Below are 19102 nucleotides of genomic sequence, written 5' to 3' on the forward strand. Positions count from 1 at the left end.
TGATTGTCAGTTATTGAAATGTATGTTTAAGTCAACAATGATGCAACTTTAAATGCTTTTTTCATTAATGCCATTGAATCCTTAACCCACAACCTTTGACACATAACAGAATTAGAAAGCCTTTTGGACCATTTGGCTGAAGTTGTGCCCTCGCTACAGTATCTAAGTTTGCTTGGAAACATGGCCTGCCCAAATGAACTGGTCTGCAAAGAGAAGGATGAAGATGACTACCAGAGGTACAGGTTAGTGTTTTCGCTGTATTGATATAGTTTGATAAGGTATGTCAATTTTGTTTTATTACCAGACAAATATTGAACTAAAACCAACTCACAGGCACAAACAAACATCTATTCTGAAAGCATTGTGGTATATTCTGCCGTGAAACACCTGGAAATCTGAGTAACTGCGTTTCAGCAAGATCACTCTCAGGTACCCTATTTCAAGAAATATTTCAGTGCTGTTCGGCACGTTTTTGAGTTGAGCAGGTGTGCACAGGATTTTCTGAATGTGGGTGCTCATATGTGCCTGCTTATGGCTTTTCCCTCTCTAAGGCCAAGGTAAGGCAATATTTACATACATTAAGGATTGACAGTACATAAAAAAATTTAAATCACTACACTCAGATAGCCAGTTGCATTGTCTTCTGCTAACATTCGATTATGCTGATGAATTTCTTCTATAGTTATAAAGGCACTACTAAAGAACACAGAAGGACTCCTACATTGTGCTGCTTTACTCAGAGCAGTTAGTCTTTAGATTCAAATAAAAACCCCTGAACTATCTCTCTAATGTAATTTTAATGAGCTAGAGTATACAAAAGGTCATCTGGAAATTAATATGGTGGCCTGATAAAATACTATATGTCCAACTGGAGTGTTGCTAAAAATTCCAATGGTTATTTTTTAAAAAATAAAAATACTTGTGACTGATGGCGACTGTGAGCACAGATCCAAAACTTATGGAATGTCTGCTTTGAAGTGACATAATTTTCATAGCTATAACCTTTAGGAAGTGAGACATTGATTATAAAACAAAATAAAAAAGTCATTGGATTTCTTTTTTCTTGCTCACACCCAATACAAGATTTCAGTCTTTGCGTGCTGGCATTTTTCACATGGGCTGAAAATGGCTGTGAGGCAAGTCAGAGCCAAGCAGTGGTGGTCACCATGCTGCCACTGGTCACCATGCTGCCAACCTTGCAGAGCCTGAGCTTACTTTTTATTAGCAGATCACCTGTAGTATTCGGAGTTATATAATAGAACTCTGATTTTATCTTCACGTAATCTGTGCTGTAGGAGTTAGGATAAAACAAAGTGGCAGAGACTAAAAAGCAGGTTTATTGAGAAGTGGCATGAATTCGATGCACCAGTTTATTGCTCATAAATGCCGTATGTTGAAACAGCAGCACAGCTGTCCTGGGTATGCATATACTTTTTTCTTTGTTCCAAATTTTTGAGAAGGATTTCTAGGTTATCGTTGGCCTAAAGACTTGCACCTTCTAACAATTCAACTTTTAAATCCAGCCTAGCTGTAGCATTTGGGGTTTCACCAAGTACAGCAGCCTATATTTAATAAAATATTTTCCCATTGCTTTCACACTTGAGTGGAAGGTATGCCTACTATCCAGCTTACGAGAGTCTAATAGTTCTGTCTCTATGTAAATTTATGTGACATTTGCACTAGAGAATTGCTTAAAAAATGAATGATATTTCTACAGTTTACTGTTTTTCACTTTAAGTATGTTTTCTGACAATATGTCTCCTATTAATCATTTAAGCAAAAGTAGTATGTTAAAGGAGCCATTCAGAGGCAAGAACCCATGGTTCATTTAGTGCTGTCTGAAAAAATTCTTTATTGATTGACATCCTCTGTGGTTATATGATGTAATATTTATAATATGTCACAGAGCCATACATCAAAACAAGCATGTCTGTTGTTTCATTTCAATGCAAAAATGTTGATTTCAGGGAGGTCAAGGTAGTTTTAGGTCACATTGTGGCAAACCACCGTGTCAGAGTGTGAAGTGATTGTATTTATGCATCTGCTGTAAACTGCAACATTGCTTCCATTTTCTTTTCCCTCAATTTTTCAAAATCCTGGGTATATTTTTTTCCATATAAAGTAGGTTAATTAAAGCTCTTTTAAGAAGGAAGAATGTACTTCTAATTAGTTGAATGATTTATGGTTCTGCTGCTATAATGAAAGCTTCCTATCCTTTTCTGTAATTGTTACATTGTATGAAATGTGTTTGCCCAACAACATTAGTCTCAAAAACCAAAAGCATCCACCTGTCTGTCTGTCTATCTGTTGGGGACTATATTGACCCACATGGTGGAACTGATTAAAAGTACCCTGCTAATTTTACTCTGAATAGCTAATTTGGATTCTTGAATACACGTTCCGAAGCATCTTGGACACAACTGTTTTCTTCCTTCCCCCAAACATACAGGTTTATCTCACAGATTTAACACAAGCAAGCTCTCCTGAGTGAGAAAGTATTTGTATTTTATCAAATGTATTGCTTCAAATCTCAAAAGCAAACATTTCAAATGGAGGGTTTCATAACTTTTTAATAGTTCGAAGTAACTTTTTCTATAAGATTTTTATTTTGTTGACAAAATTTGCATACAAATACATCAAAACATTGCATTTCAGTGAACCTGAATTATGTAAATATTTTGCCATGAAATACCATAAACTTTAACTGGTTTTGTTTTGTTCTGAATAGGAACTTCTTTTTGTAAATTTTTGCAGTGACCATTGGAGCCACAGATTCATTTTTCATTGAGCTTTAATTTCATTCCTACTGAGTTCAATTAGAGTTCAGGCTATTTAATTCCTCAACCAGAAAAAGAAAGGTGCTAGAAATCAAAGCTTTACTTAATCTTCTCATTCCAACAAACTGAAAAGATCTGTAAAACCCCCAAAATCTCAACCTTAACAAAATGTGGACAATCAAATTTTAAAAAACTCAAGGTCCAGTGATTTACTGTGATATTAGTAACAGAGATAAAAAGTAATATTATTTTTAAAATAATAAGGTTTTATCATAAATACTTGGAAAATGTATAAAACTATGCTTTTTGTCAGGAAGTTACAATCTGGTTCGTCAGATAATCCATTGGTATACCGTTTCTATCAATTTAAATAGTAAAGCTTTTCCCAAGTTTTTAATTTAAAATAGGTTTTTTACAAAAACATTGTTATGACTTTTTCTCAAAGTAGTTATTTTTTTCTAAGAAACATAGTAATATTTGAGTGGGATTTTTTTTTGAAAAAGTATTTTTTTTTCCCTCTCCTTACCTTTCAAATATGTAGGAGAACAAATCGATGAAAATATTTCTATGTTTCGTATTGGAATTTTTGCTTGGACAGGAAAAGTAAATGGAAAGTTCCCTTCTGCAGTATTCTTAGAAGCAAACTTGTTTGATTCATTTTAAGAACTCATGTTTTTTTCCATGATTGTAAAATGGCTTTACTTTCTGTTAAAAAAAAAAAAAAAAAAAAAAATTAAGAAGTGCTATAAATTCTTATTTTTTATCTTGTTTTTTAAGCTTTTCATATTTGGGAAGTGCTATTTTTTAAAGGGGTATGTTGGGGGTGAGGGCAAAGGAAAGCAGAATATCTAAAATATAATGGTAATAGGAAAGTTTTAAAAGCTTTTGGCTCAAACAGGAAGCGAGAAACACAGAAAAATAGCTTGCAAAACAGTGCGTCCTCTAAAATAACCTATTCTACAATCTCTACTTTGAAGATTGCGTGAAAGCAAAGGTCATGACCCGGAGATCAAAGTAACAGAAGTCAACACAGTAATTGCTGGTTGCTTCTCTTGTACCCGCACTTGGTCAGTCCTCTGGGTGTATTGTTTGCAGGGAAAACTTCAAACGTGGTGTTACTGAACTGTGAAAAATCATCTGGGTCAGAATGTATTACAAAGCATTTGCGAATGCGGCAGGTGACCTCACCTATTTTCATTAAAGCGATATGATTGTGAAGGATGTATGCCATGTGTGAAGTTTTCAGTGCTTGTTCATTCTTCTTTGCTCCTTATTGACATTTCCTGGAATGATGCATTCATTAAGTGCTGTTGACATGGAAACAATGGCAAGTGGAAACAAATGCCTGAGTTTATTTTAAATTAGCTTAAAAGTACATATACTAGATATGCTATCTTTGGCAGGGGGAGCAAATGGTGATAACCTTATGAAGTCCTCTTAAGATACAACAGCAAGAAAGGAAGTGCATGCGTTTTGTATGGATTGACTTTTCAAGCTAAATCAGCTATTCGCATCCCACAGGTTTGATTCTGTGAAATGCTGTGTCCTCTTATAGCATTTTTAGTTTCCTTGCAGTTTTATTTTGTTGTATTGTGGTTTTGTTTTGTTTTAGTGTTTGGTTGGTTGGTGGTTTTTGGTGTTTTGTTTTTTTTTTTTTTTTTTTTTAAATTGAGACAGAACCTACTTATCTTTTTTAAATGGTCTTGTTATTGAATTTGGTAATATAAATACATAAATCCGTATTCAAGAAGCAATAAAGGACTAGAAGTCCTCACTCAGTAATGAAAATGATGCTGATATACTTGGTCGGTATCAGTGAACTTACTGTTGAGGCTCTTTTTCAGTAGGATGGATTGAAGTCTGTGGTACTTCTTGATATGTTGTTTATGTGCTTAATGAGGTGATTAGGGTATTCCCTTACATCTGTATAATCCCTGTATCTGTGCTACTTCACTGTTTGCATGAGGCCTTGTCATTTTACAGTACCTGCAAGAAAAAACCCTGTATTTGATAGACATCAAATAGCCATACAACTTCCACCTGAGATTAGCCACTGTAAGGATTTATGAGTAAGGGCTATTATCATGTGTTTGTTCAGCCAAATAAATTGAAGTCTATAATACCCCAATTTGTCCATACTAACTCAGTAAGTCAAGAATAACTATAATTATTGTTACATGTATAGAGAGATATTTTTCTAATTCAGAGAGTTGTTTGCTACATTGAAGTAAAGCGGAGGATGTTAGATATTAGAAGGTAGTCTAGATTTCTGAGCGACCTAGGAGCCCCTCAGAATTACATGGTCATCACGAAGCAGTGCTGAAGTTGCACAAAGGCTATGTGATACTCTACCATACCTCATGCCAACATCATGCCCTCTTTTCTGGAAGATGTTGGTTTAAGTTTATGACCTGGCTTTCTTAACTCTGTATTGAGGAAATTTTGTTGTAAATGGAAATTCTGCAGCCACTTATATGCTGTTTTGTGGGGTAAGGGTGGTGGTAGGGGGTTAAACTTTTCGGTGGTGCAGAAGAAACAATTACAGGAGATAATCTAGTTCAGTGTCATACACGTTTGCTCAGTCCTTCTGATTTTTGTTGTCATCTCTCTCCATTTGAATGCTCATGTGACTTTGGTGACTTTGGGTTATTTATTATTTCTAGTTTACAAAACTGTAATCAGCCCTTCGAAGTTTGAAATAGATATATTATTTTTATATTCTATGATTGTCAAAGAAAGGAAATACAATAGCACAGAAAATAGAAAAATGAAAGTAAACACTTTCTGAAACAAAGAGCATGTTGTAGTTATGATACGGGTAGAGACAGATGTTTCTGCATTCTTCTGGGCAACTATTTCTCAATTTTTCAGTGCCAGATTAATTTTGTTGTTAAAACTTAAATATTGCTGCATATAGTGTGTTTTTATAGTCCAGTTTTTGTTATTAAAAGTACAAAATAAAGGTCTATGCAGAATCTTGTTCTTACCATAGTCTTTCACTAAAGGTTCAGTGGAAGAGTTTGTATTCTCTGAAACTCTAACATATACAAATTTACTATACTTTTCTTGTAGTGGAAGGAGGAAAAAAAAAAACCAACCCCAAAACATTCTTTCCCCAAGTAATTTATTGCCACTTTTAAGATTTTCTTATAGTGTGGCTCATGGGTGATGCCATTATCTTTCAGTATCAGGAGGCCAACCGTGTTCCACAACTTATCTGCTTTTCCAAGGGAAGTAATAAATGAATCGAGGCCCTTAGATGCTATGATATGATGGGATATTTTTTTTGCGCTCACAGCTCTGGAATAAAAATTTCCTAGAACTGTTTGACAATAGTAAGGAGTAGCGTACTGAAACTCATTAAAACTGAAGGAATTTTTATGGCTGAACCTAATGGCTACTGAAAAAAATAGATCAGAATGAAATTATACAGTAACTAACAAAAATAAGGCGTTGACATAAACGTTATTTAGACCTGTGTGTTTTGGATTAGGACTGACAAATTTTGTGCATATGCTTGTTCCTTTCTTCCATTTGATCCTTTAAGGAACACTTAACATGTTCTCTTTGAAGCCTTTTTTTCACCTGTGAAACTCTCTCCTAAGATTATGTGAACCATCACTGATTTTTGGGGTTGAGAGAATAACCCAAGGACTATGTTTTAAGTAATGACTGTTACACGGTAGAGAACTAGAAACACACACAGAATGTACCAGTAAGGTAACTAATAGGTCTTAGTTTCCGTGTTTGTAAGGCAGAGTTAAGGTGACAAACCTGAGGTTCCTTAAATGCTGTAGAGTAAGTCAGTATCAGAGACAGTATTTCTTTGTATAAAAAATAATGTATTGTTTAATAAATAGCAATAGCTGATCTCAAAGCTGCCTTTGTTCTGTCCCTTTCTGAACTCTAACATGTTTCTTCAAAGGAAGGCTTTGCCCCATTGAGCTTTTGCCAATGTCAATAGCAGCTGAATCCCAAACTCACTGCATTCCTTTGCAAATGCCCCTTCAAGCCTGTCCCTCTTTTCCAATATCTTGACAGGTCTGTGTAAAAACTGCTAAAATAATTCCAATCACATGCAACACTTATAAAATTGGTAAATGAATTGTTAATCTTTATTGCCATTTTCACTTAACTCAGACTGAAATAACATGAAATGTGATATTCTCTGGTCTTTTTCCATCTCTGAGTGTTCCTGTTTGTGTGTGATGGATATCTTTTATTAGCTTATTTTCATGGGAAAATTTTCATTTTTATTTCCTGGTACTAGGAGTCCAGGGGAACAGATGATTCTAAACAAAAGAAGATGCAACTTTGCTTACATAGTTCATTTCCTTAATCTATTGTGAATTAGAAGATCAGTTTACAGGCAGTGATAAATGGATCTCTAAGCACCTTCATGGTGTCTCTTTTTTATTTCACTCTCTGGACCCGACCTTTAATCCTCATCACTGAAGATAATAACCCTTTTTCACACCACTGCAAAGATGTTAAAACCCAGTAACAGCAGTCTCAGAGCACATGGAGCAGTGCTAAGTTTCAAAATGATTAAAATAAAAAAAAGGGGGGGGGGGGAGAAGGGGAGCAGGGAGACCCTGCCCTTCAACCAATCAAAAAATAAACTTTTCTAAATTCATAATGTAAAATTTAGATGGGTCTTTCTTCATTAAATAGCATTCTCTTAACTAGTGATTTTACAAGTCTAAAACAGGTGCAACGTGTTATGCAATTTATGGATCCAAGTACCTGCCATAAAGTATTTTATGATGGTTGCATTCTGTGTTATTAGTAGCTGTCTTTTTCTGCAGCCATTGGTGTTTGATAATAGTCTTAAAACACCCAAAATTACTTACCTGCAAGCAACATTCCAGATAGTCCCTGTTGACAGTTTGAATAAGTTTAGTGCCCTTTTGTTGTACTTTACCTTCAAAACAAACTGATTGAACCATCAATAGCTCCTGAAAGCTGACAGAGGCATGTCATCTGGTCTAACCCTCTGATAGTAGGTTATCTGTGGGAGTTAACCTCCCTGCATTGTTAACTGAAATGTTTTATGTACTATGCAACTTTAGGATACTGCTGTGATAACCTTAGTAACTAAGTCATACATCACAGTAAAGAGATTTTGTGCAACAAATAACCCTGGATTAAATTTACAAGGGTTGAATTGATATTGTAAAGTGTTCATTCCAGGGCTTTGGTAATCCTTTCCTGTATTTTTTATGGCAAACTTGTGTTACATTTAGATTGAAACTGCATCTTCATATTTCTAGCTAAAATATATCCAGGAAGCCCGATGCTTTTCTTCAGCCATTTAATAAAAAAAGTATCATATTATTTTCATATAATGTAGATTAGTTTTATCCCACATTGAGTAAAAGGAATGTGAGTAAATGGGATTGTATTTTGAATCACCTTTTAAAAGAATTAATCGCTGATACACCTTTGTTCTACTGGTGGGGTAACCTTTAACTTTTTAATATTTGCCCTTCTTAAGGAGTACAAGTTAAAAGAAAAGAAAATCCACCCCAGACCTGTGACTTGTGGTGTATTTTGCTGTTTAGTTTACGTGGGATTGTTTTTTGGTTTTGTTATTGGAATTGGCAAGTACTGGTGCTAATTCTGTTTTTTGAAGTGCAGTCAGGATGACTTAAAAATACAAAAATACATTTGTATCAAGGAATGCTATTATAATTTTAAGCTCTTTTGAAATGATTGAGAGACTGACACTAGGGCTGTGATCCAAAGTCAGCATAGATGACAGTGCTGTCTTAGTCTGTTGTCATTTTTGTTGCAGCCTGCTTTTCAATGGCATATTTCATTCCATCATTAAACATTTGCTGATTTTCTAATACCGATGTTTTCTTCACCTGAATATTCATCTTTTCTCACCCTACACTTAGTGGGTGTCTTTACTCGTTTTTAGCTTCACTCTTCTTCACTCTTGACATATTGTTTCCTTCTGTACATGTCTTCATTTGAAAGAATCTGTTGTCATCAGAGCTTTTCTGCCAGTAATGCAAGATGGATAGCTTCTCCTCCACTGAAAGATAAGGGCCAGCAAAATGCCAGGGAGGACTGGAAGGGCAGCCAGGAAAGCTGGGAGGAGCCTAAGAATGTGTCAGTCTCATAGATCTGTAGCTGTTGTTTAATAAATGGTCTTAGGACACGTTCTGTTTTGTAAAGTGACTCTTCTTCTGCTATCATTGAAAGTCATAGATTGAGGATTCACATTTAAATTGTCTGAGCGTTTTCAGTTCATTTATTAACAATTTACAAGGCTGTTGCCTCAGAGGAAAGGTGTACTTGACGGAAAGGTTTATCTGCAGTATTAAATTTTGCTTGGTTGTAGAAGGGGAGTCTTTACAGTCTTTTTCACGTTTATCTGATCTTGAGAACAGTATTATAAGGTAACTCTTTTTAAAACACATTTGTGTGTGTGTGTGTTGTTCTTTCTTAAAATGTTATGTTATGTAGCGTTTTCTACTACTTTGGTATTTTTCCTCCCAGTGCCAGAAGGGATTGGTATGATTAGGAGGCTGTCTGACTGACTGGAGTTTTATGCAAAGCAGCTAGGCATAGGGAACATTATCAATCACCTTTCTACCCCCTGCCAGGAAAAGTCTGGCTCTTCCCTCGTTTTGCAATGTCTGCTTCACATTTGGTTGACTAAATGTAAATAGCATGTACTTGAGGTGGTTAGATATTTTGATTTGCCATGGTTGCGCGCCTTACTTTGTTTCTGGTCTGCCATGTTCTCTCCCTCTGCAAGCAAGGAGCCAATGGTATTTTTGAGGCTAAAAAGCTGCTGTACTTTGAGTAAAAAGGATAAACAGAATATAGTACTGATGGATCCTAACAAGAACTTTGAATTCTTAAAAGGTTTTTCATAAAAACAGTCTGTCCCTGTGTGCTTCTGCATTAATAATCCTACACCTGGGATCCATATGCCATAAGGACACCTTGTTTCTCCGGCAGGACAAAATTGGAATTCTTCTTCCAAATGATGCCTCTATCAAAATGTAGTCCTGGAAGGCAGAGACCAGGAATAATTCTCCATGCTTTCTCTTGACAAATTCTTTTTTTTTTTTTTTTTAAAGTTAAGAGTTTTGAACAGTGACGTACACTCCTTTCAAGACAAAGGATGGTGTTTTAGGATGTGTGGTAGAATACAAATTGCACTTCTCCCTGATTTGCTGTTCATGTGTCTCTTATGTTGCTAATCATTATGTTTTTAGGAAAATATACTAAAAATCTGAAGAAGCGTTGGCAAATGAATGTTTTCTGAGAATTCTTTCAGAGAAGATAGCTGTCAGTTTCTCATGTCTCAGATTGGTTTTCCTCTGCAGTGTGGGATGGACTCTTTGGAATCACTCAAAAGTCCTTTTTCCAAACTGGCAATTCAAAACAATTTCCAATTTATTCTATTTCTGTATATACCTTATACCTCACTAATACCTATAGAGAACATACATGCCCATGGTGATAATTTTCGTATCTGTTTAATCCACACGACATTAAATTGTTATGGGCAGCTTACAGCAAGCTTCGTTTGAGCGAGCAGAGTAAGTATAATAATTTTTTACATAAGCTCTGTTGCATGAAAAAGGTGAACAGAGAGTGGAAACAAAGGCTGTTGCTGTTTACTGCTGTTATTTTTTAGTCATTTAGTCTGTGAGTATGTCTTTGCTTTTTACTGAATTTTAACTGTGTGCATTTTGCTATCCGTCAGATATTTTGTCCTGCACAAATTGACAAACCTGAAATTCCTCGATACTCGGAAGGTAACCAGGAGGGAGAGAGAGGAAGCCTTGGTAAGAGGTGCCTTCATGAAAGTGGTTAAGCCCAAGGATGCTAAGGTAGGAGCATAAATGGAAGAAGTAACAACGATGCGATTCATTAACACTGTTTTAAAATAACTTCAAAAACTTGTCTGCGTCTTTTGCTAAAGTAACAGACTAAACCTTTCAAATGAAAGGACTGGTAAATGTGGTCAGGTGAGGGACAAAAACCTTAGTAATTTTTCTGTGTTTTAATATCAAACTTACTGTTACATCTGGTTAATGGACTGTGGTTATGTTATCAAATTTCTGGTTTCCAACCTCTGTTTCGTATAACAAAGTAACTAATACGTGTCACTGAGCGTAAAAGAATATTTTTACCCTGTCTAAAGATATGTAACAACTGTGTGATATGCTTTTGTGAAAGAATGCAATTCTTCTGACAAGTTGTCCCCTGCCTTGTATGTTAAACGCAAATGTCTATCGCAGAGCTCACACCTATAGTGTTTATTGGCTTTTAGTGGACCAGCTGACTCTAATTTTGTATGATATTACTTAATGTGGTGTCCTGCTTATAAGCATTGACAACATCAGAGAGACAGTTTCAGTAATCTGAGCTTTTGATACCACTTGCATCAACTCTGGGCATACTGCACACTGCTGATGCAAACAGAATGCAAATGCGAATTCTGCACTTTCCCTTCTTTTCCCATTGTTGATCAATAAACGATAACAGCAATCCGAGCTTCAGACTGTTTTAGAGCTGCAGACCTTTCTTAAAACTCCACTCAAGTTTTCAGTCTACTTGCTTTCTGTTTGCTGTTTTGTTCTCTAAAATATACCATCAATAATTTATTGCAGATTTCCAATAATGCTGAATAATAATGTAGCAGTTATGGAAATGCACTGTTTGGTAGCATAACAGTGTTGCTAGATAAATGCATTATCACAAGTACAATTGCAGTGCATAACAAATTAATTCAGACTGATTCATTTATAACTACTAAAATGTTAACATTTTAGCAGTAACATTCTGATACAAGCATAGCTTTGATATATTGTTTACTACTGCCTTTGGTTATTTCAGCTTCGTATATGGAATAAATGAAATAATTTATTTCTAAGCTGTTGTGGATATCTTATTCACAGCAAACCATCTCTGCTGAATCTGGCCAATGCAACAGCTGAAATGTGTTAGATATAGCATGTTGTCTTCTTTTATAATTCTTATCTAATCAGATTTTGGATCTGGAGAAGCAATTTTAAAATTTTATTAGTAATTAGACTTTTCATTTAAGAGTCTGCTTTTTGAATTTTAACCAGCTTAATAGTGTAGAAGAAGGAAAAAAGTGTCTGTTTTTTAAATTTGAATTTCCTTTTCTGGATGAAACCTCTTTTTAAGTCAATAGCTAAGGGTAAATTACTTCACAAATATAGGGATAACATCTTTACTTTTTATATCTGTAATTGAACCTTTTGTATAGTTTTGAATTATTTACCCACTAAGTCTTATGATAAAACAGACATTTATTTCAGCAAATTTGCAGAAGGCTCAAATTTGCTGTTGTTATTGCCATACTAAAGGGTTTTTTTTCTTCTTTATAAATGGTTTGATACAAATTGCTGATGGTAAAATCATTGTAAATGCTTTTCACGGCATGAATTAATGCTTCTTAAGGTGCTGCAAAATTACCCTCATCATACAATATTATATACATATTACAGAAGTGGCTAATTTAAAATAAATATTAAATTGGATGCGGAACAGATATTATAAACCTCTTAAAATTGTTTCGAATTTGTGCTTGTTTCCTAGGATATTCATGCTTATAGTAGGCATGCATGCAAATTCTTTTTATGTCTGAGAACACTCAGAGTCCTCTCTGGATATATGTTTTCAGATGCAGATATGTGTGTATGTATTTTATATATAGGTGTGTGTATAGCTATTTATAGCTATACTCAAAGACCAAAACAAGCGGCATTCCTCTATATATCACAAAAATCATGTGCACAGTAACTGTACTTTCAAATTCTATCATATGTTATGTATTGAATACATAATAGTTTGTTGGGTTTTTTTTATTCTTCAGCCTTCAGGTTTCCTGAATCTTGTGCTGTCTGTTCATTTGTTCCCTTCTCATATAGTTATTGAGATTTTTGACCGGCTTCAGCCAAATTTAACAGGCAGCCAGTGGTAATATATTCTAGGCTTTCTGAAACTAGTTAGAGGAGAATAGACGTTGAACCAAGCCAAGAGGAAGACTGCAGCACATCTAGTATTGGTTATCAGAAAAACTCCTTAAGACGTTGACCTAGTGATTTAAGACCCTGATGATAGCGAACTTCCTAAGAATGCTTTTTTCCTTCCCCCTAAGGTAGTAGCCGCTGTGTCAGCCTACGCTTGCCAGGAATGGAGTTGGAGTTATTAGTATTCATGTTGGTGAATGCTGAATGGAAATGTTCTGCCAGATGTCGTAACAACAGTGAGCCTATCAGACTTGCTTTTTCAGAGACAAAAAAAAAAAAAAAAAAAAAAAAAAACCAAACCAAAAAAAATCCTAAGTTAGGTGAGGGTTTTTTTCCCCATTATGATAAGCAGGAGATGGTATGGCTTATTCAGCATAAAAAGCAGACTGATGATCTAAAGAGGCTGTGATGTGGGGAGTTGTTTTCATTTTAGTCTTGACATGAAATACTTGGGAGAGCAAAATACCCCACCAAGAAAAAATACACAAAATGAGAATAAAAGCAAGAAATTTCCATCTGACTAGCTTGTGTTTACTCAAATGCAAAAGTATCTAGCAATCACCAGTCATCACTAAGTCATAAATATTTTATTTTGTATAAATTTTTTTACTTTCATTTTTCTCTATTTTTTTTTCATTTTTTTAACAGAACACTGCACTTTCTTGTGCTTTGCTTCATTTCATCCTTTGTTTAAAATGCATCTGTTTGTGATATGACTGTCTTACAGAAAGAGGCAGTCATTTATTAGAAAACAGTTTAATGTTAGAATACAGTGTTCCATCTCACTATGTGTGAGCTAAACTTCATTATTCTGTGATGTTTATGTTTTCTTTTGTCAAAATATTGAATACTGTATCATGCCTGATTTTAATAAAGATTGGGTAAGCCTGGCTGGTTAAGAGGCATTGAGCCACATGAGGAAGCCTTGTTTAATGACCAGACCATGACCTCATTTCACTGGCATAAGTGTAGATCAAAGTGGAAGATGCCTGTCCGGTGTGAAGTGTGTTTCTGGGCATGACAGCACTTCACATCAGAAAGACAGCTCAAGAATACGACAGTCAAAATTGCTTAATTATGTCCCAGCTTTGTAATTATTCATCCCTGCTTCTACAAAGAGTACAGTTGTCATTTCTTGACATAATTATTTAAAACTGTACCCTTCTGTGGTTTATAGGTATATGAATTGTGCTTCCAACTGTTTCGTCTTTAAAACTTAGACATGCAAAACAGAATGTGATTTGAGAATACATTTTAAGACTCCATATTTTTATTTTGCATGGGATATAAATAAACAAAATGAAATTATGATGTATCAAAGCACATCATAATTTCATATTTTAAAGGTCTATATTCATGATCATTTAATCTAGATGATAAAATGTGGATATATCCATTATATCTAAAGTGTGTTGCTATGAACAGATACACACTGTTGTAGGTCTTTAAATTTAATTGCTGAATACTGGGTCAGTGCACTTGCTTTTATAAAATACATATATTTCCCGGTATTTTGCAACCCCTCTGACAACAACTATTTTTTATCTTACTACATTTTTAAAGTTAACATTTTTATCAGTTTTATTTATACTGGCAAAAGCAAGCAGCGTGCATTTAGTCACATGTAACAGTCTGGTAGCTTATAGGACCAAATCATCAGCGGGTATCCATGGGTACTTCCAAGTGACTGACTTAATATTATGTGGAGTTATTCTGCTTTCTTGCAACTTTACCAAAAGCATCTTGTCCAGTGGGTTTAAAGGAAACTCTGTACAACAAAAGTTGGCAGTATAGGTGTTTGGAATACATGGTTTTCATCACAAGTTATAATTATGTAACCTGATTTGTTCTCTAAGGAGCTAAGCTGGAGACACTTAAGCAGAAAGGCAAGTCTGTTATCTGTGTTTCACATAATGAGTGTATGTGATTCCTGCTCACGCTCTTACTTGGAGGGTAGAGTGAGATTATTTTATAATTTTTTATTATTTTTATGATTTTATTACATATTTTGGCAGTACAGCTTAAGAAATAAGGTGAGCTAAAATCTACAGTGTTGCTTTCAGCTCATTGTCAGTATTCTTTTGCTTAAACTCATAGGAAAAGCTCGTTATCAAAGTGACCAAAGCTGATATATGCTTTTTCAAATTCTGTTAAAATCACATGAGGCATACGGAGTGATTTTAGTAATTTTTGTCCTTAACTGTTTAACAAGAATTGTATTTTTTTTAAATAGCTATATCCTATCTGCTTCCAAGAATTTTGGCAAGGCATTTTTTCTAATATATCTCATGTACCTTCTTTCCCCTCCCTAAATTAGGAAAATGGGGCTGGTTTTAAAAAGTAAATAAAAGGTGACACATAAACCTTTGGAGAACATATGCATTGCTCACATTTTTTTTCCTGTTATCAGCACCAATGTGTAGAGGTCTTGGCTTATGAATTTACAGCATTTAAAGTACATATAGAGCAAAGGGCTTTTAAAGTGTAAAGAATCATTGTGTCAATGAACTGCTAGCTAGTAAGATACCTCTTTGAGAGAGCATCTACATAATAGGGTTTTTTATCATGCAGATGTCACGGTTTCACGTACTAAAACTGAACAACGTCATGAATTTCAGCCTCCAACCTAGACTGATGCATTAAATAACATTGACTTCAAAGATGTTGTAGCAGTCATGCTACTACTTGGCACAATGAAGTATCCGTTTTGCGATTTGGACAGTTGAAGTATTTTAAGCAAGAATCCATAACACAATTGGCTCATAATCCCCTAATGACTCATCAAAATTAGGAATAGAGAATATTTGAAAAAAGCGCCAAATTTTATATTTGTATGTGTGAACACTTTGGCAGTTTAGAAGAAAACATTATGAGTAGGATCTGCCAGATACAAGAGTGGTATTTGCTAGAACTAAGGTGGCAGAGCTAAATTCAGTCATTTAAAAATTTTCATTGTAAAAATCCCATTATCTCAAATAAATGCCATGATCCAAAACAAATTTAAGCAAACATACCTAAATAAAAAATTTATGAAATATTTTTCTGTGAATAACACTTGCATTTTTTTTTTCTAAACCGGTGGATTTTACTTCTTTTCTAAAACTGGGGCATGACATCTTGCACTAAGCCTTTCTTTGGCCTGCGGGGGAATAGGTATATGGTAGAATAAGAAATAAGAAAAGCATTGTGAAATTCCAACAATAGGAAGTGGTCAAGGTCTTGGAGAAATGAGAGAGATTACATTAGATTTTTCCTTCTGTTTTCCAAATCCTTATGGTATACTGATGACATTTTCATTTGTTTTTATTTGATTTAGAAGTTTAGATTCTTGTATGTTGGTATTATCCAATTAGTTGAAAAGAAGACCAGAACAAACGTTTGGATACGATCCAATCCTTGAAACATCAAATAGTATTTTCTGCCTCTCTGTCTCTGAGAATATCCCCTTGATAGTCACATTGCAATAATAGCCATCTATTTGGTATTGGTACACATGTTGTGAGCTCACCACAAAGCACAGTAAATCCAGAATTGGAATTTGAGCTGTGATATTAATAAATTCAAGAATACTTTGTTCAAAAGTCTTTAAAGAGGTCGCTAAAGCTGTCCTCAATTTTTGTAGCAACAAAAAAATCAGTTCTCAAGATATGGATGTATCTTGATTCAAGGTTGAGAGATAAAATCTGCTATCACATGTTATGGTACTTGTAGGGTAAAATAGTGACATGAGATGTTGAGAAAGGGGAAATCTAATTATTATGGCTGTGCAAGTGATAAAGGGCTTAAGGGTGTGAGTGAGAAATTATATACTAGACTAATAATCAGAAATGTGGTAGTTCATCAAATGGCTAATTAAGTTCTACAGAAGACACCTGTTAAGACACTATGGAGAATGATATGTGGACCTGCAAACATACAGTTACAGTATATAAGAATACAAGTCAACAAGCAGTGCAACTATAGTTTGGATCTTGCCTAATATGTGTTCTTTGGATGAAATAATTCCATAACTAGCAATATGTGATCATTTCTTTTACATTTCCTTTGATTATATATGGAATTAAATGTGCATATGAAGGAGAGCCATGGACTTCATTCTTTGGTTCAAGTTATGGTGCAATAGATCCCACTGTCTTTGCATATGATCAATAATAGATCACTGTTGCACTTGCTACATAGCATTTTATTCTAGTGCAGAAACCTAACAATAAATTCGATCTGGCTGTGAATTTCTGCATTATGTGAGGAAATTCCTGCTCCTGATAAAGGTGGAATTAAGAACCTCATCTAGAGCAGTCTGCTAAGGCCAGTTGGTAAAGAGTTGCCTTCACAGTGCCTGCAAGGGCAGCTGCATTAAAGAAAACTGAAAGGCAGGCTTGGAAAAAGAAGCCAACAGAGGGAAGAAAAGGGTCAGCATCCAAAAAGGAAGCAAAGGCAGTTGTGATAGTAAAGTTGAAGATCGGAATCTGAATTACAAAGAGCTTGGAAAGTAAGAAGCTTGCATGCAATACGTTAACCTGCAAGCAAAGACATTTAAAGGGAGTTGATTGGTTTTTTTTCTGTATTTTGTGTCTTCACATATGACAAACCACGTGGTTAGAGAGGAAGAACCTCAGTCAGTAAATGAGAGAAAAGCAATGAGTTTTAACAATGGGGACTAGGCTGCAAACATGCAGCTGCTGAAATAGCAAAGGAATGTGTTCTCTTCGCTTAGCCTGCTGTAATTCCAGCTGTTGAGAAGGAAGAATAGACATGTGTGGGTCATATGTGTGTTAGGGTAGGGGGAAAGACTCTTCTTCATTGTTTGTTCTTGTGGTGATAATTCCTGAAAAAACTGATATATGTGTAGTTCTTTGGCAAGGCATTATGTGGACTACATTTCAGTATCTAATCGCTATTGAAGATATAGAATGCAAAAGGTGATGTCTCTTTCCTAAAATTATTCCTTTAAAACAAAAAGTATATGATTGTCATGAAGCCAGTGTCCTTTTAGCCATTAATGATCCCAATGCACTTTTCACATAGGAAGGGGTGTTACTGCTGAAGCCCTGGCCTGATTCCAATTCAGGTAATTACATTTTGCCTCCATGGATTTCTCTGCAGTCTCAATTTACTAAGGCATTCTTCTCCACCTTCTGCCCTAAACTGTTATGTAGTGTTGCAGTGTGCTAGTTAACCAGCTGCTACTTTGCACCTGAAAGGTGTCTGTCTTTCAATAGGAGTGAGCAAATTGATCCCTTTGTAAGACATATTTAATATTTGTAAAGCACTTGGACGTTCTCTGACTAATGGCAATAAGCACTGTATATCATTAATGCATCCATTTAATTGAAAAAGCTAGCATGACAACTTGTTTATTACTGCTGTTGGGTTTTTTTAATTATTATTTTTATTTTTTTTCTATTTGTGGGTTCAGAACTATGGAAACTTTGGTTATTAGATGCTGCAAGCATATGGTCTGGCTTTTGTCTTGTGATCACCCTGGTCAGTCTACTTACCAAAATGCCATACAGCAGAATGTAATACTGTGATATCAGACAGTAGGGCAAGAATCATGATTGGTTTAAATTCCCAATGGATCAATATGGCTAGAATTTATCCTATAAGTTTTGTTTCTTTTTCTTTTGGAAATGGAAACACTGCTGCTGTACAAGCAGAGCTCACTGCATTCTTCTGTAGTTCCTCTTTTCCAAAAAACTAATGCAATGGATCTAATTATCATACAACACCACTGTTAGGCATAGGGCTTGTTCATATGTTGCATTTTGTCCAAAAAAAGATTGTATTTAATATGGCATTGGCAAAACTCCGGGCCAGCTTATGTCTGTTCTTTTGTTCCTATGCGTGATTCTTTTTTTTTTTTTTTTCCTGGATTTTGAGGCACTATACGTCTCATGTACTCTCAATCATGTTGGTGAGTCATTCCCATTGAAATAGTAGTAGTCTTAAGCACGATGGTTAGAATATATGTTAATTCCTAGCCATGAAACAAAGGTCCAGTTATAAAACATTCTTTTTTTTTTTTTTTTTTTCTGAAAGCTGCTTGTCACAGCAAGATTTCTGAGAGAGAAAATCAGTGGCAAACTACCACGACCAAAGGGTCTACTTGTAATTTTGTAAATGTGAAGCATCTGTTTCAAAAGTTGGAAAGCACTGTCATGGCTGAGTTCTTATTTATTGTTTGGTTTGACTACGATTGCATGTCATATAGTTTTCACAGTAAGCTTTGCAGTGTATATATATGCTACGCTAAGACCTGGCTTCGCTGTTTCGCTGACCCATCAAAAGGTCACC

General features: G+C 35.1%; 1 protein-coding gene across 1 annotated transcript in view; it reads left to right on the top strand.

Moving 5' to 3' along the window:
- Positions 1 to 19102, top strand: part of LRMDA (leucine rich melanocyte differentiation associated) — a 684574-nt gene that overhangs the window by 389234 nt on the left and 276238 nt on the right. The window contains exons 4-5 of the mRNA XM_063339570.1: positions 103 to 242; positions 10510 to 10636. Of these exons, the coding sequence (XP_063195640.1) occupies positions 103 to 242; positions 10510 to 10636 (267 nt within the window). The remainder of the gene's footprint in view (positions 1 to 102; positions 243 to 10509; positions 10637 to 19102) is intronic.

The sequence above is a fragment of the Chroicocephalus ridibundus genome, chromosome 6 (assembly GCF_963924245.1).
Source record: "Chroicocephalus ridibundus chromosome 6, bChrRid1.1, whole genome shotgun sequence".
NCBI lineage: Eukaryota > Metazoa > Chordata > Aves > Charadriiformes > Laridae > Chroicocephalus > Chroicocephalus ridibundus.